This window comes from Astatotilapia calliptera, chromosome 2, assembly GCF_900246225.1.
Source record: "Astatotilapia calliptera chromosome 2, fAstCal1.2, whole genome shotgun sequence".
Lineage (NCBI taxonomy): Eukaryota > Metazoa > Chordata > Actinopteri > Cichliformes > Cichlidae > Astatotilapia > Astatotilapia calliptera.
In genome coordinates this window covers 13,595,934-13,623,775 of record NC_039303.1, presented here as the reverse complement: position 1 = coordinate 13,623,775, position 27,842 = coordinate 13,595,934, and the positions used below count along the sequence as shown (strand labels likewise).

General features: G+C 44.0%; 1 protein-coding gene across 1 annotated transcript in view; it reads right to left on the bottom strand.

The window, feature by feature from the left end:
* Positions 1–27,842, bottom strand: part of fat2 (FAT atypical cadherin 2) — a 98,865-nt gene that overhangs the window by 60,103 nt on the left and 10,920 nt on the right. Inside the window, exons 2-9 of the mRNA XM_026185187.1 lie at positions 19,523–22,789; positions 18,082–18,393; positions 11,773–11,831; positions 9,762–10,073; positions 8,763–8,970; positions 2,314–2,453; positions 1,075–1,137; positions 238–450 (exon numbers count right to left, since the gene is read on the bottom strand). Of these exons, the coding sequence (XP_026040972.1) occupies positions 238–450; positions 1,075–1,137; positions 2,314–2,453; positions 8,763–8,970; positions 9,762–10,073; positions 11,773–11,831; positions 18,082–18,393; positions 19,523–22,781 (4,566 nt within the window). The 5' untranslated portion in view covers positions 22,782–22,789. The remainder of the gene's footprint in view (positions 1–237; positions 451–1,074; positions 1,138–2,313; positions 2,454–8,762; positions 8,971–9,761; positions 10,074–11,772; positions 11,832–18,081; positions 18,394–19,522; positions 22,790–27,842) is intronic.

The window sequence follows — 27,842 nt, the reverse complement described above, 5'->3', positions numbered from 1 at the left end:
TGCAGACGAGCGAGGAGATAATGAACTGCTGGAGGAACAAAGAAACTGAAGGGTTGAATAAAGACAAATAAAAGTCTTACTTTACTGTTCTGATCAGACGAAGAGATTATTTTTCATCTTATTATTCTAATTAACATCAGCATTCAAAGTTCACGCTGTTGGACATTATGGAAAACACAATCTGAGTTTCTTCTTCCATAAACATGTTTGTGGTAGTAAATCAGCAGTTTTCAATACCATGACGGTGAGCGTATGAACGGCGATCTTCTCGTAGTCCAGCTCCTCCGTCATCACCAGCACTCCGCTCTTCGGGTCCAGGTGGAAGAGCTTGGTGCTGTCCGGGTGGAGGCTGCTGTGGATGGAGTAAACCAGCTTGCTGTTGGTGTCACCATCCTGAGCGCTGATCTGTAGGATGTCCTTCCATGGGGAGGTGTCCTCAGGAACCCTCACCTTAAACCCACAGAGAACATTTGGAGGCTGATTACTGTGACCGACAAACAACTGAGAGAAAGAGGACTTCCAAAACATTTTACTGTGAGACTTCATAACCAGCTATTATCGAGTGAATCCAGAGAAGCCTGACATTTTAGTCAGTAGGAACAGCGCAGTGAGAGTTTTTTAAACACACTAAAATAAAATGTAAAGTAAATGCAAGTTGGGCCATCACTGTTGGGCCAAAACCACAGATTGGATGAAATTTCATCCAAACTCACAGAATAAGTATTTTAAACACATTTCAAAATGTTCACGTCACTTTCTGACGTCATCATCAGGACTCCAAACGCTAACTGGTTCCAGTATGCTTGAATCTATTCTCATTAGGGCTGGGCCATATTATACTGTTCATGGTAATACCGGTACAATGTTAGGCAACGATAAGAAAATGAAATATCGCGATAGAAGATGTGCCTTTGTTTTCATACGCACATGGCCAAAAAAGCATGGCGGCAACGGAGAATGAGAAGGGAGAAAGCGGAAAGCAGTGATGTGGAACTGGTTTGGTGTTTGTCCGTCAGATACACAACAAAGCACAGTTTTTTGTAGAACATGCAAGCGGGCTGTCGTTTCTCTCACCTCGTACAGCGGCTCCAGGAAGACGGGCCGATGCTCATTGATGTTCAGCACCTGGACGTAGACCTGCAGTTGGGACACACAGGGTTTGAGAAAATGGATTCTCAGCATGAACAATATCAAATGTGAAAGGTCAAGCTTCAAAACGGCTGATCTGTGACTGCCCGCAGGATCTTGAGTTAGATTCTACAGCAACCCTGAGACTGAAAATGAAGACACAAATGGAGTTGTAGGATGTTTGTATGTGTTGCTGCCACAGCGTGCTGCCATCAGACACGCCGTTTGTTTCCTCTGATGTCAGAAACAGGGAGAAAATGACGTTTGGACGCTTTGATGTATTTGTTTAAGTTCGACTAAACAAGTGGTTTAAACTGTGGCTTCACAAACACAGAAATCTATAAATTCACATGAAAAGTGGCTCGTTGTCTCAGTCCTTTATTTGTCTCATTAAATGAAAAACAGCTGTGAGTTACTGTCACTGTGAGTCAGCCCAGACTCCATTTGTGTGAAGTGCCTCCTTAACAGACAAGGATTATTTTTAGAAGACTAAATGAGACGAACTGGCGCTTTAAATAAACGGCTGACCCAAACTGTTAATTCAGTATCAGCCAAAAGTGTCATGTTCCTCACAAAGTACAGCATCAGGTATCAGAGGGGGCTGTTAAACTGGGTGTTAATGAAATTAAGACCAGGGGTAACAAGGAGACAACCCCCAAAAACACCCACATATGATGTTTGGGGTGAATTCTGTAAGCTGATCAATGTGGCTCCTTTGGTTCCTCAGTACAGATATTCAGCAGAAGTTGTTGAGAGCTGATGTGTTTCGAAGTGTAACTTTTTAACAGTATACTTTTATAATTATAATGAAACTAAAAACTTTGCAGGCCTAACTGAGCCTAATAATTAGCTGGCCTCATTATCTCTTTCTCGCAAACAGCTTCCAAATGTGTGATGTGAGTGCGATGAGGCAGATTTAGTCTCAGGATTTCCTGATGCTAAACATCAAAATATATAAATATCTAATAGCAGTAAACAGAAAAGACAAAGGTCGTCACTTGTTTCAAACACAGGCAGGTAAAAACAATCGAATTCTGCCCTCCAGCCGTTGGTAATGAGTGGAACAACCTTTATTTTATTCACCATCTCATCTCCTCTGTCCACACACCAACACTAAGTGCTGCTGTTATCTGCGCGCTGAAACATCTGTTTATTAGTGAAGAAGAAGACACTTGTGTTCCTAACCTGTGTGATGGTGCTGTGGTGCCCATCTGTGACCCGCACAGTCAGGTTGTAGATGGAGCGCCGGGCCGCATCGAGCTGGCGGGCGATGGAGAGCCTCCCAGTGTTCTTCTGGATGTCAAAGTCTTTTTGCTCATCCCCACCTGAGAGACGAGAGGGGGACAAGTTTGAGTTATTACCAGTTAGGCTGATTGTGACGATTATTGGCATTGTTAACACAGATTCACTTTGCAATCTGTGTTAACAATAATTTCTGGGGGGGCATTCAGGGTTGGTGCTGCTGCTTTTCATTTACATGTAATTACACATACAGCCAGTTATGAACCATTATGATATCACCATTATGATGACATCATGTGACCCACACTGAGGCAGCGTGCAGAGCGGGTCACTTTCTACTTGAAACAAATGTGTGTCAGACACTCTTGCGCTGGTAAGGCGGGACACACAGACTCATACCAGAGTCCACAGCACAACTCTGTGACGCCTTCTTATTGGCCCACTGAGCCACTCACCTGTCTGCACCACTTGTCCGAGATCTCTGTTTGTTTCCTGTCAACAGCAGCGGTAGATGTTGGATTTGTGGAGCAGCATGCAGTTCGATACTAAACATGTGAACCTTTCCGATGCATCGCTTCCCTTTGATGGTGACCTTTGGTTTGCTTAAACTGAAGCTTGTTTCAAGTTCAAACAGAGCAGAAACTGGTTCGTCTGCTCTCGCGTCCACGCCAGAAAACAGCTGGATGTGCTGCAGTGGCTCATGGTCTGAGGCATGAAATATGATCCACAGAGTTCAGTCTTACTTACAGATAAAGGATTAGAGGCTGAAACACTGTGTGTCTGTTTATAACAAAGATAGGATTGTGAAACCATTTCCTCATCATAATCACGAAGCTAGAAGGATAATGTGTTGCTCAAATAACACCATTCCAAGTATTCCCAGTTGATTACTTTGTAGTATCACCTCTGGTTCGGTAAACAGTTAAAGGAGGGTTCTTATGTGCTTCTCTACTCCACCGCAGCACTCCAAGCTTGCCTCATTCACAGAAGCACTTTGTTCTTTCTATCTAACGCTCACATACAACTCAGGGTTCACAATCTCTCCCCAGGATACTTTGGCAGGCAAACTGAAGCAGCCAGGGTTGGAAGCACCAATGAACTGATGCATTGCTGCACCTAATGAGCTGCAGCCAAATCTGAAAACACTAGGTCACCTATTTCTTGAGATATCGTGTCCACAAGACTTTCAGAAAACTTGTCCGAAAACTTTAAACCCATCAAAAAGACTTTTAGTAGGTGTACCTCCACCCATCCACCCTGCGGGCAATGGCAGCACCCTCCCAGGGTAAAAAGGACACAATCAGCTGATTATTGCTGGAACATGACACGGATATATGGCACACTACAGCTGTGACCAATCACAGCTTTCCATCTTTTCATGCACCACGAGAACAGTAAGGGGGCGTCTATAATTAACCTTCATCTCTCTTCCTCCTGGTGTTCGATGTCACAGACACATAGCCATTGACAATAGGCTGAAGGGAATAAAATTCCTCTCAGACTGGACTGCTTTCACACCAACACCGTTCAGTTCGAGTATCTCCAGGAGTTTTATTTTGCCCCTTTTCAGCCTAACGACAGAGTTCTTCACTGGTATTAATGTCTTTTGGGGCCTCATTCTGTGAGTTGGAGTGAAAAGCTACTAAACTGCACTTCAGTCCCATCTTTATCTTTTGATTTTACAGAGGAACACAGACCAGATATTTAAGGGTTTAACTCTGTATGAACCTTATGAGCTGTAGCATCGATGGTTACTCTGCGGTGAAGAGGAAACTTTAGCGTGTTTGTCCTTCTAATCTGTGCACCTGAATCCCATTGTCCGTGGTTATCCAATGAGTTTTCTTGACTTTTTTTGTCACAAATCACTGAACTATGACACATACAGTGATGTACCTGTGCATTTGCTCACTGAGCCCCTCCCACCATCTGTTTATTGCTCTTTTCATACACTTCCTCCCTTTTATCCTTCCTTCCTTCTCTGTCTCTCTTTCTCAGCAGGTTCTGTGGATGTACGTGAGAAAGGTAAGCCTCATGCCTGCTCAGCCAGATGGTGTTTATTACGATATCCTCGTTTCACATGCATGCACGCACACACACACACACTGATATTACTGTGTAACATGATGAGCGAGGCAGTGCAGTGTTATTTTTGCACTAAGCCTTTGATGTCCTCTTGTTCTTTTTTACTTCTTCATCGCACACACACAGTCTCTCATTGGCGTTTGTTCCTGATCGATAGATAATCGGGTCAAGCAATTCACTTTACTGATCGTCTCCAGGGAAAAAAATGATATGATCCCTGCGGACACTGGAGGCTTCTTTAAGAAAAGAATGACCCACAGAAGAAAAAGAGCTTCATCTCAGGAATTTATCTCCGTCTACATAACCTGTGAATGTCGACCAGGGCAAGGTGCCAGTGGCCGGAAGGCCAAGCTTTTTTTCTAGGATTTTGAGCCCTTATATCTCATTAGTACTGCAGACCTCCCAAATCCCACCCCAGCCCTCCAAGACCAAACTAAAGACTAAATCTGCTCTTGTTCAGACCGATGGATCCATCGGTCTGAACGAATTGAAGCAGTTTCACGTCTGTGACGTAGTGGAGACAAACCAGCGCTGAAACTTCACACGTGCATTCTGGGTAGCATGTCAGACTGGTGAGTAACACCTGAACTTCTTACGTCTGAGCCCTGCCTCTCTGTTCAGAAAGCAAAGATTTAACACATGACATGCGAATGTCTCTGTGTGTCTTCCTTTCCTGTGTTTCAGGTGTGAAGTGTTGGACAGGTAAGCCTGCTTCTGAACGTCCTGCAGGGCCTCAGTGGTAGTTGATATGTCATCCCTACATCACCATACAAATGTCTGAGTAATGACTGCCTGTGGGCACTGCGGCAGAGCTGCAGCCACCGCCTATTCAGGGCGAATCGAGGAGGAAGAGTTAACATGACCGGCAACAGACGTCCTGCTGCGCTTTCCCCGTCTAACTGTTCCCAGGCACAAACCTGGAAGTTTTCATTTCTCAACTCGGCCGCCAGCTTCCTTGTTCTCCTGACCTGGCCGAGCCGCCGCAGAGGGGGTCAGGTCAGCTACCCCACCAGGAAAAGCTCATTTTCTCACATCTCCTGCTGCGCGCCGCGAGTCACTGGCCGAGGGTCAGAAAACGAAGATGGACTGTCTTCATTCCTGCGGCGCCGCAGACATACAGCAAATCAGATTCATGACTTACAGGAGCACGCAAACACACAATGAGAGAAGCGTCGTTATCGGCAGAGTTAAAGCTCAACAGCTCACCAACACGTGACTGTGAGCAGCAGGCCGCTGAAGCAAAGGCATCAGTGAGGAGTTCCTCCGTTCATGAACATCAACACGCATTAAAATCAGATGTTTTAAGACCAGAACGAGCTGCGTGTTGCCGAAGTTACTGTAACTAAATGAAGCTGTCGCTCTGCCGGCTGTACGTCTTTATTAACGTTCATATTCAGACTTTAAACTAACGTAATCTCACTGCTGCAAACGTCTCTGTTTGTGTACCTGACGTGATCCTGCAGAGAACTGCTGAGCTGTTTGTGCTCTACAGTTTCCTTCATCTCTGCGCACAGCGCTCTGCTTGCTGTAAAACAACCTCCTGCAGACACGTCCTCCCGCCCACACTGCACATCAACTTCAGCCCAAATTATCATCTGTGCTCAGAAACATGTGGGTGAAGTCTTCACCTGCAGGACCTGCTCTGTCCTGCACGTCTTCACCTGCAGGACAGAGCAAGACCTGAGCTTGTTCTGATGACGTCTGTCACTCCAAAAACAATGAACACTCGTAGCTTAAAGCTTAAAACCACATCAGGAGCAAAGTAGTAAATCACATGTGCACGATTTATTTCAGACTTAAATCCTGCAAAAGCATCGACAATAAGCCGCTAACAGCTGTGTGAGCACAGCTTTAACCTCTAACATGACATGACTGGATTTTTACTGCATATGTGGTTTTCTTTTTTCATTCCTCCTAAGTCTGATCAGTGAAACATGTCTTGGGTTAAATGTCACCTTTCGGGATAAACATTTTATAAACTGCTCTGTCTGAACAGAAGCTGGAGCCTCATCCTAATGCACCCCTCTGGGACCCAATCCAGGACCCAGATCTCAGATCAGTGCCCAGTGAACCTGCAGGGCGCCACATCCATCCACAAACAGCCGGGTTGCATTCCTCGCCTGCTAGCAAACATTCCACTGCTGCCGTTTCCACTTGGCCCTTAACACAGCACGGCGATAGACATCTGATGGGGGGAGGGCAAATCAGAGGAATAAATACCTGATGATATCTGTCTGAGAGAGTCCCATCAGATATCAGCACCCATGTGCCAAACAGTAAAATAAGAGAAGAAGATGGAACCCTGCAAACACAGGAGGAGGAGGAGGCACAGGGTGAAGATTATAAAGATTATCAGTTTTTTTCAGACAAAATGACTCTTACAATTTGAATTTGTGTGTACAAGCTCCTCCATCACAATAAATGTGAGAATGAGCAGACCCGAGCGCCTCCTCTGGGACGCACAGGGTCACGCCCGGGCTCTGGCTCAGACCGAGCTCGGCGCAGCCAGCCGAGCAGGAGGAAGCTCGGTCTTTCTCTGCACGCGTCACCCCGCCTGGCAGGAAGCACTTGGCAAAACCCTGATGTGTTTTCCTGCAAGCCTCAAAGGGAACAGCCAGCGATGACTTCCACTTGAATGTGATGTCATGCCTCTCATGGATTTCTGTAGAGCTGTCCGTGGCGGCCTCCTGAGAGGAGGGAGGAGGCAGAGGAGGAAAGGCCAGTTGTCCCTGCAGTGGGGATCTGGCAGGTGATGAGAGGAGCTCTGCTGTGTCCTGCTCACAGAGAGAAACGTCCTGCTGATACCGCTGACACCAAGACCTTTTTTTCCTCTCCTCCATCCTTTCCCCCTCTTCAGGCAGCGCCGGCCTTTTGCATTATTTATCCGCTGCTAGTTTTTCTACCTGTTTTCTGAAAGCACTGCAGATTTTTCACTTGTGCACAGACAGAAGCCTGAGATGCCGCCAGGCAAATGTCAGTATGTAACAGCATAATTTCACATGTTTATTCAGTGATTACATGACTGACGAATCAGAAAAGGGAGGATGAATCTGTCCTTCTGAGTCACATCTAACTCCTGGGATTTTTTAAACAGAAAACACACAGGCTGAATTGAAAGTAAGCTGCTGATTGGTGGAAGTCCAGCACAAAAGGAGGGGGAAAACTGAGAAGCACAGACTTTGTTTGATTTAATCACCAGGAAAATCTTTCTACATTCTGACTTCTGTCCTCACTGCAGCAGCTCATCTGAAGGACTGATGACGTAAACCTGACCCCACACCATCTCTAACACTGGCCCCTGGTGATGACATCCAGCTGCAGTGTCATCACAAATATCTGACAAACACACACACGAGATAAAAGCCATGCCAACACTGGAGCTGACACCTCGCCACCTGCTGGAATCATTCATGCAATCTTTGTATTGATCGATGAAATAAACCCTGAACATCGGCGATCAAGAGAAGAGGGAGAAGCTGAAAACATTATCCCACAGATGACTCGCTCCGGGGTCTCTCATCTCGCTGAGTGAACACAGGTCACGGCTCTGGGACCAGTTCACCATGCCTCAGTTATCAATCAAATGTTTTCACGTAAAAAAAACGCCTGCATCAATTTTCTTTATTGCAATAACATGACTGTAGTAATAAACGTCGTGACTGGATCTCTTGAGTCAGGTTCGGTTCGACTGTCACTCTGAGTTTTTCAAGCAATGAACCCGCTCGCTCACTTTTCTGCTCATGCGGGTCGAGTTATGTCGCATGGGAATGTCGGCCTTTCAGTGAAGCCGACACACTTCTGGGGCACTTCTGGCTGAAGCCGAGCAGGCACATTTAGGAAAATTACATAAATCACCAACATCTAAACATTTCCCTCCTCCGGTGCTCTCGTCCTGCACGGGCTGCATTATATTGGTTGACCTTAAGAAAATCACACTACTTCAGCTCATCTGGAAACTCATGAGGATTGATTGTAAAATGATGAGACCCTGTTAGCTGTGACTCTCCGAGTCAGCACTCTGGGCTAAGTGGAAATATGGCGAACGTCAAATATCATTTCCATGGCCGCAGAGTTTAGCGGGAGGAGCGGAGACGGAGAAACTCTGAATCATTACTATGAGCTCAGCCAGCTCTGATGCAGGTGATTCCTCTAATTTGTTTTCTTTGTGGAAGTGGGCGCTCTGCAGGCGTGAATGCAAGCAGCACTTCTCCCCATCATTTGTCTTACTTTCAAGGTCATTACAGCCATTTGTGTGATGCTCGGCTTCCATCAAAGGTCAAACCTCAGAGTGTGTGTGTGGTTCCACTCACCCACGATATCGAACCACTTCTCCCGATGCGGCTCCGTCAAGATGACGCCCACCATCTGAGCGACGCGGTCTGTTTCTATGACAGCAAAGTTGATGTGTGGCTCGACGAACACGATTGGTTCCGCAGAGGCAGGCGGGAGGGCGATCCACTCGATGTTGAGTCGAGCGGTGGATGAATAGGACGGGCTGCCCTGGTCTGTAGCTTTAATCTGGAATAAACAGAGAAACTAAACAGGAAGCTGTGACACACCTGCACATCCAGTCCAGCAGGTAACTGAAAACACTTCCAGCTCACGTCCAGATGTTTTCTTCAGATTCACCAAAAATGACGATTACACCGTCACTCATGTCGCCGCGTCAGATGAACTAACAGCTGAGGGCCTGGACTCACTGGTTACCTATGGTAACTATGGTAACAGTCGTGCCACATACAGTAACAATCGCATACTGCTTATGTCATTTTGACTCTAGGGGGCGCTCTGACTGAGTCAGGATCAACACATAGATGCTGACAGACTGAAGGTGTTGCACAACGAGCGCATTCTGAAAAATAAAAAAGACATGAAATTCCTAATTTTTGGGACACAAATCGCAAGTGTGTGTAAAAAAAATCCTTAAATAACAACGGTGAAAAAAAGTGATGATGAGATCCTGACGTCCTGATTTAAGGATGTCAGAGGTGGAAACACATCTGAGGAAACGTAATAATCCGTTCAGAGAGCCGACTGAGCCGGAGCAGAGGTAACCTACGATTATTTTACTATTTCCGTATTGTGAGTGCACTTATTGCCAAATGCAGTGGTCTGATTGGTCAGATCTGTTTGCATCACAAAACATCGGAAAAATTGAGCTTGATAAAATAATCATACATGCAGTAAATTCATCCAATGAGTAAACACTGCGTTAACAACAGGTTTGTAACAGCTTCAGATTCATCAGCCGTATGAAACGTTGACGGGACAAGTAAACTTGCTGTGGTGAAAATTTCTGCAGCACCTACTGTGAGAATATTGTAGCTTTCGGGCAAGAAGTCGCCGTGCGATGTGACCACGCCCGTCACTGGGTCGATTTCAAACTGCTCGTCCACGTTTTCCTGCAGACTGTAGGTTACTGCCGCGTTCGGGCCCTCGTCGTTATCCTGAGCGAGTATCCTGCAGACTTCCTGTTTGCCACCATCGTGACGCCGTTCAGGCAGCTTGACGTCAAAACGTTTTTCCATGAACTTGGGAGGGTTGTCGTTGGCATCTAGAACCTGGATCACAACGGTGGCGGTGGAGCTCAGAGCCGGAGATCCGTTATCCGACACGATAACCTGAAGGTGAAAAAGAGTTGGAGGGTCAACATCAGAATAATAAAAGCACGATTGATCTTTATATTTACTTTGACTTAATTTTAAACCACTAAATGAATTTCTTGGGGTTTTAAAGCTACGACAAAGATTGCTGGAGGCGGGGGTATTTTTGTGTTGCTGCTAAGAGTTTTCCTTTATTAGGAGTGGGGGAGGTTGGGGTGGAGATGTTCTCCATGTGGTCATGCACCTGTCTTATTTAATCATTAGTTATTATTCATCTCTGGCTCTGTTCCTCAGCTTGTCTTTGTCCCACCTTCCTCCCCTCACACCCAACCCGTCTGACCCTCCCTGAGCCTGGTTCTGTTGGAGGTTTCTTCCTGTTAAAAGGGAGTTTTTCCTTCCCGCTGTCGCCAAAGCGCTTGCTCATAGGGGAGTTATCTGCCTGTTGTTGTTTTCTCTGTAGTATCATTACAAAAAAATGGAGAAGGCTGAGAAGGCTGTTGTTCTAATTTGGAGCTCTATACATAAAACTGATTTGAATAGATAATATCAGAAAAAATAAAAATGGTCTCAGATGGACGGCTCAAATCTCTGAAACTTTGGGTCTGTCCTGAAATGTCACACCAGTTAAGGAAGATTAATTTCCAAGCAGCTGAGATACATTTCTTTTAGTCGGTAGCCAGAAATGTGGTTTGATTTTCTGATGTTGAAATATCTGAACCAGCATCTAAATGTTACCAGTCACATGCCTTTTCTTTCTGCTTTTATCTCATTACACACCTCCGATTGTCCACATAACAACAACATAATTAAATGTAATGACTGTGCACTGATTCCCATTTCTGTGGAAGTTTTAAAGTGGAGCTTCCAACTGAAGTAAAGCTTGTTTCCCTGAGGAAGAATTCCAGTTTTCATACTCTCAGCCTCATGCACTCTTAATTCAAATTCAAATTCAAATTCAAATTTTATTTGTCACGTACACAGTCATACACAGTACGATATGTAGTGAAATGCTTGGACAACTGCTCGTGACCTAAAGAGAACAAAAAAGGAAAAGGCTATGAATAAGATAGGAAATAAATATGAAAAATTAAAAAGGGTAAATTTAACTAGGAAGGAATAAAATATAAATTAAGGTTAAAAATGAAATAACTGTACAACACAAATTAGAATGAAAGGTAAATTTAACTGGGAAGAATAAGATAAATATATAAATTAAAGTTGAAAATAAAATAACTGTACAACAAAATACACAATACACAATATAGAACTATATAAGAATGTATGAAGAAATCTAAATATAAATAAATATATACACAATAACACGGTTATTTTATGCCATGCATTTTTTTAACCATATATATCTTAAATATTTAACATGAGCCAACAACACAAACCAACAGAGACACACTAAAAGATGAACTATTGGCCTTTAAAAAAAAAATATTGGAAATAAATAAATAATAATCATCACAACACATTCGGACGGGGCAAAAAACCTTTTTCACTTTTATTTGTTCGTCTGAAAACTTTCTCGAAAAAATCGTTATGTGTGGGGGGGTTGTGCTATTTCCTGACTCAGCGTGTCAGTAAAGCAGCGAGCACTGCTGTGTATTCTGGATTTATGGGAACGTCGGCGATTCACAGCAGAGCTGGATTTGTGTTCCTGTTTCTGCATCGATCTGATGGGAAGAGAAAATGTTGTTTATCAGAGTCTCACCTCAATACTGTGCTCCGGTTTATCCTCTCGATCCAAAGCTGAGACAGTGCTGATAACACCTGCAAACACAAACACACACACCAAACACAGGTGCTGTTAGCAGGAAGTGAGAGTGCAGGTTACACATAAACAAACAGAGTTGGGAGTTTTTGTGTGTGTGTGTGTTGTGGCGGTTGGGAATGGAGGCGGGTGTCCCTGAGTAGTAACAGAAGAAAACACATTGTATTTTACAGCTCTTGATGTTGTTTCTGTTGTTTTTGTTTTTGAGGGTCACTCAATGTTTGTTTATGTCGCTATAAAAAATTACAACAAACAGCTAAAAAAAAGATGATGATGATGATGGCGGTGTGATGCAGTGCTGAGGTGAAGTCGACCTGAATAAAGACTGATACAGATATCAAACAGGGACAGAGTGAGCGATGGATCGCGTGATAAACTTCTGAAGCAGAGAACAAGCCGCCTTCAACACGACAGAGATCGCATCGAGGAGCTTTGCAAAGGACTTTCTTCTGTTTGTCTAAAAAAAGAAACAGCATCCATTTTTTTGCATTGTTTAATATCAAGAATAAACTTTCAGAAGACATTAAAAAACCTCCATTTCCTTCCGCTCTCCACTTCAATGTCGTGGGGGCGGGGGCTGGAGCCCATCCCGCTGCCACCAGGCAAAGGCTGGGGCGTCCGGACTCGATCGTTTTCTCACAGAAACTGGAGCTGTCGGTACTGATGCTGGCAGAACAGGAAAAAACTGGAGGCCCATAAACTCAAAATAACCAACAGGAGACAGAAGCATAGAGCGGCTGCTCATAAGGGGAGGGCATCACCTTCAGCATGGCTGGGAGATACGGGAAGCACCTGTGTCACATTACAGGACCAGTGGAATTTACTGTTGAAAGACAAAACCACTATTTTGTCATCCAAAGCTGCTCTACAGTTGGAAATTAGCAATTTGGGTCACCTTACACTCAGAGCACAACACTGACTGATCACTGGGAGGAGGGGTCACTCACAGCCAATCAGATGCTTCCGCCGCATCCGCCTGAGCTCAGTCGGCCTCTGAACTGTGTGACAGGTGATTATCAGACACCGCGAGGGAAACCGCGGCTGACAGTTTGCTGAATCAGCGTGTTTAAGTGTCTGCAGCTGCTGGGAGAAGCGTCCTAGACACACAGCAACAGGCTGGGAAAATACAAGTCTCTGTGTCTCCAACCAAAAGAGGTGTGGGAGCTGCAGACAGAGGAGGGGGTCGTAAGTGCTGCAAAAGAGGCCCCACTGAGCGTCATCGAGTCCTTTTATGACAGAGCAAACAAGCCCTGCTGGGAGGGACAGGTGGGAACATTAGAAAGTGTGTTCCTGTCATTAGTGCAGATGTGGGAATCACGGCTAAAGCCTCGTCCCTCCCCACCGCCTGTTTTCACTCAGCCATCCAGGACGCCTGTCAAAACCACACGAGGACAAACAGCTGCTTCTGCGTCAGGGGCCGTTCATTCCTTTTTCGCAGGATTCACATCACATTTTTACGTCTCTTCTTTTTTGAATGTGGACTAGTTTCACTTGCTTTTTAATTCAGACATCGCAAATTTCTGAGAACTATTTCAGAAATGCCAATGAGAAAAAAGTTTGAGAATTTTTGTTTGTATGTTACTGAGGGGTAATTAGCAGGTATCTGTGTCTGTGTGACATTCCCACTGAGTCTGTGGATTCAGCTTGATAACAAGGTCGGTGGAGCCTTGGCACTCCAACCTCTCATCCACATACAGTCACTCCTGCCTCCGAAAAGCCAACATGGCAACGGCCAAAACACATTAAGGCTTCAAAGCTGGGCTTTTGGCTGCATCCTTCCTTTACACAGTGTATCGTTCCCGTCTCGATAGACGTAATAATTCAGTCTCAGGCTCTGAGACTGAGAATGTGCTACCCAAGACAGATTTCATATAAAAGTTGGTCTCAGGTGTTGGACTCTTTTTCATGTAAATTTGTTAATAGTAAGAAAAATATCATACATCTTGGTGAGTGCTTTGTGTATGTCAAGAATATAAAATACACAATCGCATCATATCACTTTTTGAATCATCAACAGCCTGCAGCCATTTGAGGAATTTGCTGTTGCAAAATGCTAATGAAGTGGGCACATTCCTGACTTGCCTGGCCTTGTCAACAAACAAACACATAATGAAGTGTTCCACGAGATGCTTTTTCTCAAAACACACACGACAATGTTTCATGTGCATTTCTGCATTAAAGCACGAAGCTTCCTCGATTCTTCTCGCCTGAAACGGACACAGCGCTGTGGTCATGAGTCACTTTCATCTTGTCAAGGCACGAGTGGTTTCACCCTCATATTACTAATAAGAGGTTCATTTGTTAACAGTAAGACAAGGTGGGTCATGTTCCAAAGAGGAACAGGTTCCAGGTAACATGATCTCCCTCTGCTTACGCCGTTTTTCTAATCTATATAAGCTAGTACACGATATTTCTTTGATTCTTTGTTGTCAAAGGATTTTAAGGACAGCTCAGTTTGCTGTCTACAAGTAAAAGTCAGAGAGGATGTCAGCACATCCTAAAAGTCTGTTTGATTTAAGCTATGACAGCCTGTGCTCCGACATGGCTCCAGGAGTGTTAGTGACCACTGAAGGCAGAAGATGAGGTCCCAGTTCGAGTCCAGTTCATCCCGTATGAGCTGAAAGAAGCTGAGGTCAGAGCTCTAGAGGCCACAAAATGGCAACTAGGTTTCCTGTTGATTTGGACTTCAGTGAACCACAAAAACCAGTTGCAGACCTCGAAGTCAAAAAGCCTGTTTAGCATTTGTTCTGATGTTTACTGGACCTGTGGAAGCTGCGATTTAATGTAAAAACTATTAGTAAGAGCTCCAACAGCACAAATGTGGTCCACAGTAGGGGTGGGTTTTTATAATCGATTTATCGATTAAAATCGATTCTGGCTTGGATAACGTGAAATCGATTCATTAAAATCCTGAATCGATTTTTTAATATAAATTTATTTTGCCCGAAATGCCAGAATCTCAGGTGAAACCTCACAAAATTTCAACAACCACCAAACAGCTAAGACAGTAAATGAGAGCAGGAACATGGATTCTGCACACACAGCGCAACCCGCGGATCAGAATCAGTCAGATGTCGCCTTTCTCACAGTCGGGGCTGAAAGCCGACAGCTCGCTGATTCTGATCTGTCGGCGGGTCCGCGCTTTGTGTTCACGCCCTTTATGCGCTGATTCTAAAGCTGTTAGTTTGATGTCTCTCCAAACAATATTGACCGAACCAGCAGCAAAAGAAGATCCAAACTACGCTTCACATAAACATCGTCATGTATTCACTCTTACTTTTACTGTTTTGCTTCGACCACGATGCACAGCTCTCTCTCTCTGTACTTCAAGAACAGTTTTTCTTCATTATTCGCTTGCTTGTTACGCACAAGTCTGCCGTTGTTTACAGCGCTGTCGGCCGACGTTTTTTTTCTTTCCGTTTTATATACTTCCAAAAAGAAAACCTAATTTCTGCCGTTCAATACTGAACAAATTTAAACTTTTTAAAAGTATGCAAAATGCAAAACACTTAACTGTGTCTCTAATAAAACCGCTGTAACTTCAGAGGTAATGTTCATTTATTGATTAATGGATTTCTTTCGTTTATGATGTACTGCAGAATATTTTTATAAAATCCCAGGCCAGGAAAATCACCTTCATGTTTTTCTGTGTTTCTGTGCATCACAGCAGATGCCTTTAAAGGCATCTGCTGTGATGCACACACTTTTGATAAAGTCTTGCGTGTGTCAGCTTCCTTTTTATAGATACAAAAATATGTAAATGTACTGATCTGAATTATAATATTTCTGACTGTCAAAATTTCCCAGATTCAAATCGAATTGAATCGAATCGAATTAAATCGAATCGAATTAAATCGAATCGTGGATCAATTCGGGACCTTGTGAATCGGAATTGAATCGATTCTAGAAATCAGTGACGATACCCAGCCCTAGTCCACAGGTCCAGTTCAGGAACTCCAGCTAGCTGAGGAGAAGCCTAGCAGGCAGCTAGCAGCTACAGCCACTTGTGTCACCAGCAGTCTTGCCGACTTAGCGACTTTGTCGCTATATTTAGCGAGTTTTCAGATCACCTTAGCGACTTTTTTTCTAAAAAGCAACTAGCGACAAATCTGGCGACTTTTTCTGGTGGTATTGGAGACTTATTTATGACGACTTTTTGACATGAAAACGCGTTTTTTACTCACTTTGTCTCTTCCACGATGTTATTTCTCTCTAAAACACCGTAGGTTACAATTACATTAGCATGAACAATTATGCAAATTAGGCGATGACGTCATTTGGCAACTTCTAGCGACTTTTAGGACAGCCAATAGCGATTTTCCTTACTGAGGAGTTGGCAACACTGGTCACCAGCCACCCGTCAGTCAAAGAGACCACAGCCCTAATAATGCACGTTTATTTTTGCACGTTTATTATCACTGCTGGAGCCTCTGCTAGATGTTAGAGGAACTTCAGGTTTTAGGAGTTTTTTTACTTTAATTATTTTTAGTTTGCAGCACAGGGATAAAAAAAAATAAAACTTCGGTCAGTTCTGCAAGAATTTGGGTCAGTGTCAGTCAGCTGTCCTCAGCCTGCAGCCTCAGAATACAAAAAGGTTCACAGAGATTTAATAACCCCTTTTCAGCAAAACACTATTCATCCTGTGCTTCTATGCATGAGTAAATGGATACCAAATACACCTGCATTTATAGAAAAATACTTGTTTGAATGTGACACACTCCAGCTGGCAGCAAACCTTTGCCCCGTCTCTGAGCGACATCTCTGTAATCCCTCGGTACACTGGCCTCGGGGCGTGGACAAATAGCATGTTAGAGGACGAGGACAGGGCTGGTAGCGGCTGGTAGCATCACAGCTAATGCTGCGCTCAATAGCTTTAACTTCAAAGTCCTCGCCAGGTGATTCAGCTTCAACTGTCAGCGAGGAAGGCAGAGATGTTTAGGCTTCCTCATTGTTCCCGTCATGCTAACTCAGTTTTTATTTCAGGTCGCACGTGACTGACTCTGTGAGTGACTCTCAGGGAGCTCCCTGTTGTATAGGTATAGACAGACCTAGCTTCCGCAGCACATACTGCACTCATGCTTGCAACACTGCATTTGCAAGCATGCATATGCTTGTTAGCTTTTCACCCATGAATCAAAATGTAACACGTACAGATATACCAAAACACTCTGCAACAGAGGCCTGCCAGATGTCCTGCACACACAAAGGGAGTTTGAATCAAGATGTAAATCAATTGCAATGAGAGCATGAAGTCTCTTTTTCTGCTCGAGCTGCTCGTGAAATGCCAGAATGACGCTGAGCAACTTGATCCAATTACATCCCAGAGTTCCTGTATTTTTGCCTGCACATATGCTGCTCACTGAATGCTTCAATACCATGATTCAGGGGTGAGAAATGTTTAAGTGGGAGGGAGGAGACGTGAGCCAAAGCTGGAAAACTGGAAAATTGTACTTTTGTACTATATTCTAATAATAAATTCAATAACAAAATAATTATAGCTGCAATTAAAAACACAATGTCTACCTGTTGGATGGAATAAGTGCTAGGTCTGGAAATTATTTTTTCAATCTTATGAAGGTTTAGGAACTTTAAGGACAGAGTTCAGAGTACTGACCATGTTTTTATTGGTGAGTACTCATAATTAAGGTTAAACACTCTTTGTACAGCTGGGGGCAGTTTGGCCTTTCTCCATGTACTCACGCTTCCTCTCACAGTCCAAAGACATACACCAGGGGTGTCCAACTCCAGTCTTTGTTCCGACACACCTGAATCACATGAATGGCTTGTTATCAGGCCTTTGCCAAAATTGATGGCATACTGAAGAGGTAATCCAACCATTTTATTCAGCAGTGGTGGAGTAGGAATGCATCTAAAAGCTGCAGGACAGTAGCTCTCAAGTTGGACACCCCTGACGTTAAATAAACTGTTGAGGTTAAATTGACTGTAGGTGTGTGTGTGTCTCTCTGTGGGACAGACTAGCAAAGTGTCCAGAGTGTATTCTGCCGCTCGCCCTGTGACGCTGCAGCCTTGAATTGGACAAGTTAAAGAAAAGGTCTGGATGGATAAGAAATTCTCCAGGTTAGCTTGCCATTCAAAACTTGGTGTTAAAATGTTGTGCCTCAGTTTGCGACTGAGATAACTCACATGATATCACCTTGTTTTACCTTTCTGAGCCAGGAAAACTTTCTGTGACATGTTGAAATTCATCAAGGTCTCCTTTGATTATATTTTTCATTGAAGAGTATTCACCTGTGTTAGGATCGATGTCAAAGTGCAATCGGTGAGATTCCAGCATCTGGAAGGAAAGCTTCCCCTCAGAGGACGTGTCCACATCTGTGGCCGACACCTTGATGACGGATTCGACCGTGTCCACGTTCTCTGGGACAGATGCAAAATACATCGGCTGGGAAAGTTCGGGAGCATTGTCATTAATGTCCAGGACCTCGATGAAGACGTGAGTCCAGGTGATCAGAGGCTCAGTCCCCAGATCGGTGGCGTAGACGGAGAGCCAGTAATGAGGCGCCGTCTCGCGGTCCAGCATCTCTGTCATACGAATCACACCTAAACACACCAACGGTACAGTTAAATCATTGTTGTCTACACTGGTATTCACATGTTTCAAACATGCTGCCCTGCCTCAGGAATGAATCACTTATCCATCTAATCTGTTCATGCTTAATCACTGTACAGCCCGGGAGGAACTAGCAGCCACTTGCGCCGTCACTGAGCTTAAGGTGTCTCTTTGCATTCAAAAAAAATCTGGAAAGGAGCCCAGACGTGGGTTGTGAAATTTTAAGTTATTCCCTGTTCAGCAAAATGTGTGACATATTTGTGTTAGCTTAATACGCTAGAAAAGAGGCCCGCACAGAGGCCTGAACACAATGGAAATGTACTCCTCTGCACAGTGGTCTGAAGAGGCTGTTTAAATGTTGATGCCCCAAGTGAGAGATAATGAAGCAGCAACGTGGAGACAAAGACATATTTCAGCATAACTCTTTTGTCACAGTGAACGCCATTCAGTCTGATTTTATTTGAGTCTTAAGTACAGCAGCGGGCCAATGGAATACATTGTGATACGCTGCAAGGTCGCAGGGTATCCTCTGCAAAGGATATGCTGATGGAAAAATATACAAACTACTTTAACAACCCCAGACGAAGAACTGCTTCTTCAAGCAAGTACACGTCCCGTTCTATCAGAGTGAGCACATGAGCATACAGCTGTAAAGTTCAATGCAGCACGAGGCGTGTCAGAGAGGTGGAAAAGACAAATGTTACCATGCAACACTTGTGCCGTTTAATTTATGCTGCAGTGCTAATTACTGTTTACAGAGCACAACGGTTCTGACCTTTGACCTTTCTACTGAGAACTAGTCTATAATCTTTACCCTTCACTGAAGACACACTCTGCTAAACAGTGCTTTATTTAGCAGGTGGTTAGCTTTGGCTTTCAGTCAGATTGGTTCTTAGCTCCTAAACTTTATTTCTATATGGAAACCTAGTGTGTTACCAGGTGAGATTTAATGGTGCAACCTTTGGAGAGGACAAAGGCCTTTTCCCAGTCTTTCTGCTAAGCTAAACTATGAGAGCGAGATCAGGCTTCACATCTGACTAAAAATTGCTAACATTGCTTTTCTACTTTTTAGATAAAAACATCACAACAACAAAAATTGAATCACCAAGTGTTAGTTACCTGCTTCCTCATCAATGGTGAACACTCCTAAGCCAGAACCATCATGGATGTGGTACCTGACAACCCCATCTCTGCCCAGGTCTTTGTCTGAAGCCGTGAGAGTTACCACAGATGTCCCTACAGCTGAGTCCTCCTTTACCAGAGCTTCATAGACGAACTCTGAGAACACCGGCCGGTGGAGGTTCTCATTGACATCCAGAACCTCGATCTCCACGAAGCATGACGATGACAAGGAGCGAGGGAGGCCGTGGTCGACTGCCCAGACTGTGAGATTGTAAGATGGCCGCCTCTCAAAGTCCAGCTCTCTCTCGAGGGTGAGGGCGCCGGTGGAGGAGTCGAGATGGAAGATCCCGCTCTCTGTGTTTTTGAGGTTATAGGTGACAAGGCCTCCACTGCCCAGATCCAAGTCCATGCTGTCCACCCAGACAAGCAGCGTGCCCACAGGAACATCTTCTGGAACTTTTATTTTATGCACTTTGGGCACAAATTTGGGTGGGTTGTCATTTATATCCTGCAAAATCACCACCAGGTTGACAGTGGAGAACAGCTGAGGGCCGACTGTAGCCTGGTCTCTTGCTTCAATCAGGAGATCATGCTTGGGTGAGCTTTCTCGATCCAGTCTACCCGTCACAATCAGCTCTCCGGTGAATTCATCCATCCTGAACATGTCGGTCATTGTCAGGAGGGAATACTGGACTTTACCACTCATATCTGAGTCCAGGTCTGCTGTGCGACATGTAAAAATAACCGAATTCACCTCTTTGTTTTCAGGCACGTGGATCACGTACCTGGGCTGATCGAAAACAGGAGGATTGTCATTGACATCCATGATGTTAACGGCAATGAATTTCCACGCAGAAGTTTGCGGTATTCCCAAGTCATAAACAGTGATGTTCAAAATGTAGAACCCCTTTCTCTCTCTGTCAAGTGGACAAACTAGCCGAAGATCACCAGAGAACGTATCAATGGAGAAACAGCCATCTTCATTCCCACTCGAGATGGCGTACACAAGCTTACTATTAAACCCAGAGTCGTTGTCTGTTGCTTTGAACTGAACAATGGTTGAATTTAATGGATGGTTCTCGACGAGATCAATCGAACTGGGAATGCTTGTATCAAACTTGGGAGAATGTCGATTGGTGATGTGGATATCTGAGAATGTGTCCTCCTCCTGATTGATTAAAATGGGTTTGATTGACTTGATTAGTTTATCAGTGACCTGTTTGGCAATGCCAGTTTCCTTGCAGTGCAGCGTTCGATCTTCACCTCGGTTAGTAATGGTTATCCTGACAACCGATGCTTCAGAGTGATGCTTCCCATCGGTGGCTACAACTCTCAGAGTGAATGAACCCTGCAGCAGAGGGATAGGTTGTTTCAGGGAAATGACTCCAGTCACAGAGTTGATCCCGAACACTTGGAGCTCGTTCCCTGACTCGATGACATACCTCAGCTGCTGCAGCTCATCTAAATCAATAGCTGACAGCTTTGCGACTTCGTGTCCCACAGGTAAATCCAGAGGTACACTAACATTGCAGCCCACCTGCTCGAACAGAGGGATGTTATCGTTGATGTTGTTCAGAGTTATTGTCACAGGGCTTTCGCTGACCTGACTGAAGGGGCCGCCGCTGTCCGACGCCCAAACTCTCAGGTGATACCGCCGTTTCATCAGTTCATAGTCCAAGTGTTCGGAGGTAGAGATGATGCCCGTGAATGGATCTATTGTAAAAGGCAAAGGGCCTGAATTTGCAATCGCGTAAGTCACAAAGCCGTTTTTGCCTTTGTCTTTGTCTGAAGCTGCTACTTTCAACACGCTGCTGCCAACAGGGCTGTTTTCATCCAGCGTGGCCTGATAGGATGTCTGTGTGAACTCTGGGCTGTTGTCGTTTTCATCCGTTATCTCCACCACGATGTGAGTTTCAGCTTCACCGTGATTGGCCATTACATCAAACTCATATCGATCTTTCCTCTCATAATCAAATTTCCCTGTAGTTATGATAATCCCAGTTTTAGGATTGATCTTAAAGTTAGAGGTGTCTGGATTGTTCTTGATACTAAAGGTAACGTTAAAGGGAACTGAGGTGACAGAAACCTTAAGTACATGAGTCTGTGGGGGTGAAAACTCACTCAGAGTCACAATGTAGGTGTCCTCCAAAAATGCCAGTGGGCTGTAATGATAGGCTGGAATGTGGATTTGTGTGATTGGAGAGAGGAAACTTGGCAAGCTCCTGTCTTTAGCTTGCAGTGAAAGATTCAACCCAAAACGAGCCTGAGACCAGATAATCCTCTTTGTAGAGATCACTTGGAAGTCACTGCCCTGCACACCTGAGGGGATTACCTCAAACCACTTGTGGGGATCCCCTCCAATGATATTGAGGGATTCCACTGGCTTAACTCCTTCCTCCACATGGACATTGATATCTATTTTTCCATCTGCAGACACTGTAGCTTCAGGGGGCGGTGTGATAACTGGAGATGCCATGGTCATCTTTTGTATGTTTACAGTGACCCTGGCGACATTCCCAAATTTCTGAACACCGGATATCTTTTTAGTCCTGTCCTCTGCTAATACGGTGAGGTCGTAGCGCTGTGCGCGAGTGTGATTGAGCCTCTTGATGAGGCTCACCGTGCCCGTGAAAGGGTCAACAACAAACGGATGAGCTCTGCTGGTGAATGAATAATAAAACTCAGCATTGCTCCCAATGTCGGCGTCTGTAGCGCTGACTTTGGTGACACTTGACTTTAGAGGAGCGTCCTCCCTGATGGCCACATTGTACGATGCCGGGTAGAAGAGAGGCTTTAAGTCGTTGGTGTCAAGCACCTGGACGAAGACCTTCGTCATTGCCTCGAAGCCAAAAGTGCTTTCCTTTGCCTCCACAGTGAGAGTGTACGAGTCTCGGACCTCCCTGTTGAGGAGAGCCGAGTTGCTGCTGCGCGTCTTGATCCTGAGAAAGCAGAAATTTCCGACTTTGACTGCCTCTGCTTTGAAGAAGCTGTCATCGTCACCTGAGACGATGTTGTACTTGATGTCCCACAGCGGATCTGTCACTTCAATGCCCATCTTCACCTGCGTCTCAACGTACATCCGCGGGGCTGAGTTCTCGTTGATGGCAGCGTTGTAGAGGTGGTGTGTAAACAGCAGAGGAGAACTGCCTTTTCCCAGTCTATAACTACCTTCAGATCTTGTCACACATGTGAGGACTGAGGCAAAAACAAGAAGGATTGCTCCTGAAGCTGCCATCATAATCCCCTTTTTGAACATTTTCACATCTGTAAAAAAGACAGAAAAGAGAAGAATAAAAGTCATGTAAGAAAAGCCTTTAGGGAGAGACAACAGCTGCCTGTATCACACGACAAGACATGAAATGTACACTCCAAGCTATTTTGTAAATAGACCAATCACTTCCCTGAAGCTCGAGCACAAAGAGTACAACAGAGAAAGCATATTGACACAACAGCCGAGGGGAGGCTGCGGAGAGGCGTCTCACTCTTGTCCTAACTTGTCTTGACAAAACGTAAAACCAGTAAAACGCTGGATTGTTTCAGGCCAACAAGCTTTTTCAGAGAGTTGGCAGCCCAAATACCCCCTAATCATTTCTCTGAGGCTGAATATCAGCAGCGCAGAGTTGTCCCAATAATCGCCTTGAGTCATTGCAACGATGTGTGGAGGAGTGGTAGGTGATGGTGGGTGGCTCAGAGACTAAGAGCACTTATCCGTGGAGGCATGAGTCATTAAACTGCTACACCCATAACCTTTTACAGGGAAGACCTGATCAAAAAGTTAAACATATAAAACCAACAATCACTACCTGCAGCCCACATTCATGTCCAACTCTACAAAGCTCACATGTGTGTTTTGTCTTTTATTCTTCCAGTTTAACAGCATCTTTTATTATAAGGTGTTCTGAAAGACAATGCTTTTTAATCAGATTCAATTCATGCGCCAGCTGCAGCGAGAAATAACGGACCTGAGTAACAGACCTACAGTGTCTGTTGGGAGGTTGGAGGCATATGGTGCAGTTATAATTCCTTTTTTTACTTTCTCTTTGACTTCCTGGGAAACTTCAGACTCTAAACCAGGTTAGCCTTAGGGAAAGACAGTGGTTTTAACCTGTTTACACTTTCTGCATAAATGAGTCACAGCAGCAGCAGCTGAACATGTTCTGAAAAGATGGACTTGGACCAAACCTGATGATGATGACGATGATCATGCAAAAAAAATCAAAAGATTTTTTCCATTTTTGCTACATTCAGCATTTTGTCCAATGTATTGCTCACAATTTGTTTATACAAACGAAATCATTTAAGGGGGTTAGGATGAAGACATCCCCGTGATGATGTAGAGGCCTAAAACTCAAATCTGATGAAGACATACATCAAAAGTTAAGGATGTCACTGCCAGTGTTGTCTTACACTTTAAAGTTTGTCTTTCAAAATCATGACCCACAATATCCTTCTGAACCTAATCCATGTTTCCATACATCAGCATTGTAGCATAACTCTTCAGCATCTCTGGAATCGCCATATCTACCTATGCTAATGTTTTCCTGTGGTTCATCATGTCCATGTGGTCCAAGCCTCTGATTGATGGTGTGTACACGGCGTGCTGGCAGAAAGATCAACCCCATCAGGACACAAAAAGCTAAAAGTAACTCACAAATGACCTAAAACCATGAATCACACAACTGCTTTAAAAGTGAAGCTCCCTTTATTCAGAGGAGTACAAAGAGTCTGATGTGTCCAAGGAATCTGGAAAATAATGAGGATGCCCACACCATCCTCACTGCGTCTCTGACAGTTCATCCAATCATAGGAATCTGGAAGGAACAAACTCCTTTTTCCAAGATCAGAGGTATGAAAAGTTCTCCCTTCTACCTCCGGTTCCTCCACAAAAATAAGCTATTTCAAATAGAATATCTTCACACCTTCACACCAACCATTCGGTTTCAGTTGTCTAAACAAATCTGAACACACAAAAGGGCAAGACAAAAGATGCCTTATTGTGGCAGAAAGTTATGAATACCAGTATCTCACACGATCTCACACTCATGTGGGTTTAGGAAAACAGCACTCCCGGACGCGCTGATGGTTTGGTCCCGAGTCTCCAGGTAGGCTGGCGCTGGAGCTTTCACTGGACGGTGACAGGTATGAGGGGTGTTATCTCCACTCACATGGTGACAGTTGATCAGATTACAAACGCCAACGTCACAGCTTGGAATTCAAAAGAGAGGCAAGGTGTTTTGTAATTTAGCCAGGCTTTCTGCACCATCATTTTTTTCTGGTGCTCACGTCTATTTTGTGACCGGCACATTTTAGATGCACTGCTTCAGGGTTTGACTTGACTTTTTTAGGACACCTCACAGATCGCTGATCTCTCCACCGAGAATATTTATGCTGCCTGGAAATGTGGACATTTTGGGACATCTTTATTTTTATAATCACAGTCCAAATGTCTCTTTTCCTGTAAAAGCGTGCTTATAATGTAAAACTGGGAAATATTGTTACGCAAGCGCTAAAACTTACTTACTTAAAACCTGACTTATTACCTCCTTATTTAAATGGTCTTACCCAGGGGCGATTTTAGCCCATTTTTGAGGGTGCTTCAGCACCCCCAAAATGAATCAAAGCACCCCCAAAGATTTCTTACTTTTTTTTGACAATATTTGCTGTTTGTGGGACACACTACTAAAAATATAAAAAGCATACAGTACGTAATTGAGATGGAACATTTTAACAACAAAAGTATAGATAACCCCTCCCCCCTCCCAAAGTGGTTTGTTCCAGCTCTCCCCTGCTCTGGCTCTAGCGCCGTTGCTGCCAGAGCGATGGTGGCTGAGACGCAGCGGAGCAGAGGTGTAAGTGCCTGGCTTAAAACAGGACATGTTAGCTGCATTTAACCTTCAGTTACTCTTTATATAGTTAGGTAGGAGTCAGGCCATGTTTCTTTTTAGCTGAAAAATATTACACCAGGTAACCTGCAGTGTTGAAAACGTGTTTTCCGACTATGTTTGCTACCCTACAATCCGTCCTGCTTTGTAGTAAAATCAGCAACATTTGACCGTCCTGTTGCTCCCATTTAAATGTATGCAGCCTATTTAAAATGTAAAACGTAACATTGTCCGCAGCCTACTGTTGTTACCACCGTCCTGTTTTAAATGTAATGAGAGAAACTGGTTATTTTGTCATATGTGCCGATATTGAACCCAAGGTACTAACTAGCTAACTGACTGGATGCCCATTAACCTTATAACTCCTGTTGTGTGTGTGTGTTTGTTTGTGTACAGAGAGACAGCCAGGTTCATAATGGATATGAGGTAGTTTTTTCAAAAAAAGGAGCCACATTCAGGTAAAAGTGTAAAATCAAATGATCCATCAATAAAGGATAATGTTGGATCAGTGTTTCAATATTTATATCCTTTATTAGATGTACATGTGGTTTTTTTATTTGCCTTTTGGTTAAAAGTAAACTGAGAGAGGACTTCTTTTTTATTAGGCTTTTATTACCGCTAATCATTTATTTAAGCTCAGTTTTTAAAACCTTAGGATGTAACTACAGCCCAGCCCATGCAGCAGTATATGAATGACTAACCTCGTATTGTGGATGGATTATCTCAGTTGTTCTCCTGGCTGAAGTTTGGTCCTTTTACAGCATCCTGCCATGCGATTACATTTGTTCCTGACCACCGACAACACTCACGTTAACTTTTATAGAGTGGAAAAAAAGTTAGCTTGTTTATATTATGCTAACATAGCTGTGTCGTTAGCTGTCACGTAGCACATCTTTATATCAGAATCAGAATCAGAATACTTTATTGATCCCTGGGGGAAATTATTTTTTGTTACAGTGCTCCATTTTAAACCAACATTAAGACAAGACAGACAATACGCTAACTAAGAATAGTACAATATATACATATATATACATACATACATACATAAGTCACTTATAAATAAATAGTTGGAAAAGCTACAAGCTAGCCCAACTTCAGTAACCCTACAAACGTCACTGCTGTTTAGTTTTCTGTCTTCATTTATGCTGGAAGTGATAACAGAGCTGTAGGCTACGTTTTAATTTGTTTCCAAAACCCCGCAGTCAGGACATGCTATATTGTATTTAGATAGAAGCTAGCGAGCTAACTCCCTGCTAACTTCTAACTCCGTTAAATGTCATAAATTCCATTTTCATGGATGCCTGGATGTTAAACTCAATTGTTACACCTGGTAGAGCAGAACGCTGATCATTTTATTAAAGATGAAAGACTTTAGACAGTTTTTCAACTCTCAGTAATGCCATAGTGATCGTTTGATATATGGACCTGCAGCGGAGTTTAGACCCAGACACGGCTAGTGACGTCAGACTGAACAACCGGATTAAAGCTGCTATACACAGTCTGCAAAACAAACTGGGTTGTCAGCCCTGGCACTGCATTACCATATTGAGCTTAAGTCAGAGGAAGTCACGGTTGCCAGAGACTTTTTGAAGCTCAAGAGTGAGGCTGGTGCCATTCCAGATATGTTAACATTGTACAATCTTCTGGATAATCAGATCTTCCCCAAACTGAAAACTGTTATTCAGGTTGTCCTAACAAACCCAGTTAGCAGCTGGAGCTGTGAGAGGTCTTTTAGTGTCTTGAGTCAGCTCCATACCTGGCTGAGAAGGACCATGGGTCAAAGCAGACTCCAGCACCTGGCTGTGATGTCAGTTGAGAAAGAGATGCTTGAGAGACTTGAACACCAAAATGTGATAGACAGATTTGCCAACCTCAAGCTGAGGCGGCAGAGGATAAAAGACAAGAAAAAATCTGCAGAGCCATATTAGTATCTGCAGTAAAGATCTTTTCATACATTGTATACATTGTACCAGAGGCTAAGGTGTCTCAGTTTTTTTACATTTTTTAATAATATTTTGTACATTTCAAGGACTCTTCCATTTTTGGAGTGTATTTTTATGTATCTCTATTGTATTATAATACACTTTAAAAGTGAATCTCTGTCCAAAAAATGCACCCAGCTTACTTTTTACTCACAGTGAGCATCATTCATTATTATCCCGCAGTAATTAAGGTTAGGAAACTGCGATCGTGGCTCAAAGAGTTGGCAGTTCGTCTTGTAACTGGAAGGTTGTCGGTTCGAGCCCCGGCTCGGACAGTCTCGGTCGTTGTGTCCTTGGGCAAGACACTTCACCTGCCGCCTACTGGTGATGGCCAGAGGGGCTGATGGCGCGATATGGCAGCCTCGCTTCTGTCACCAAGTGTACCTGCCTCCACCAGAATTGTAAAGTGCTTTGAGGGCCCTGCTATATGAATGCCATCAATTATTAGTA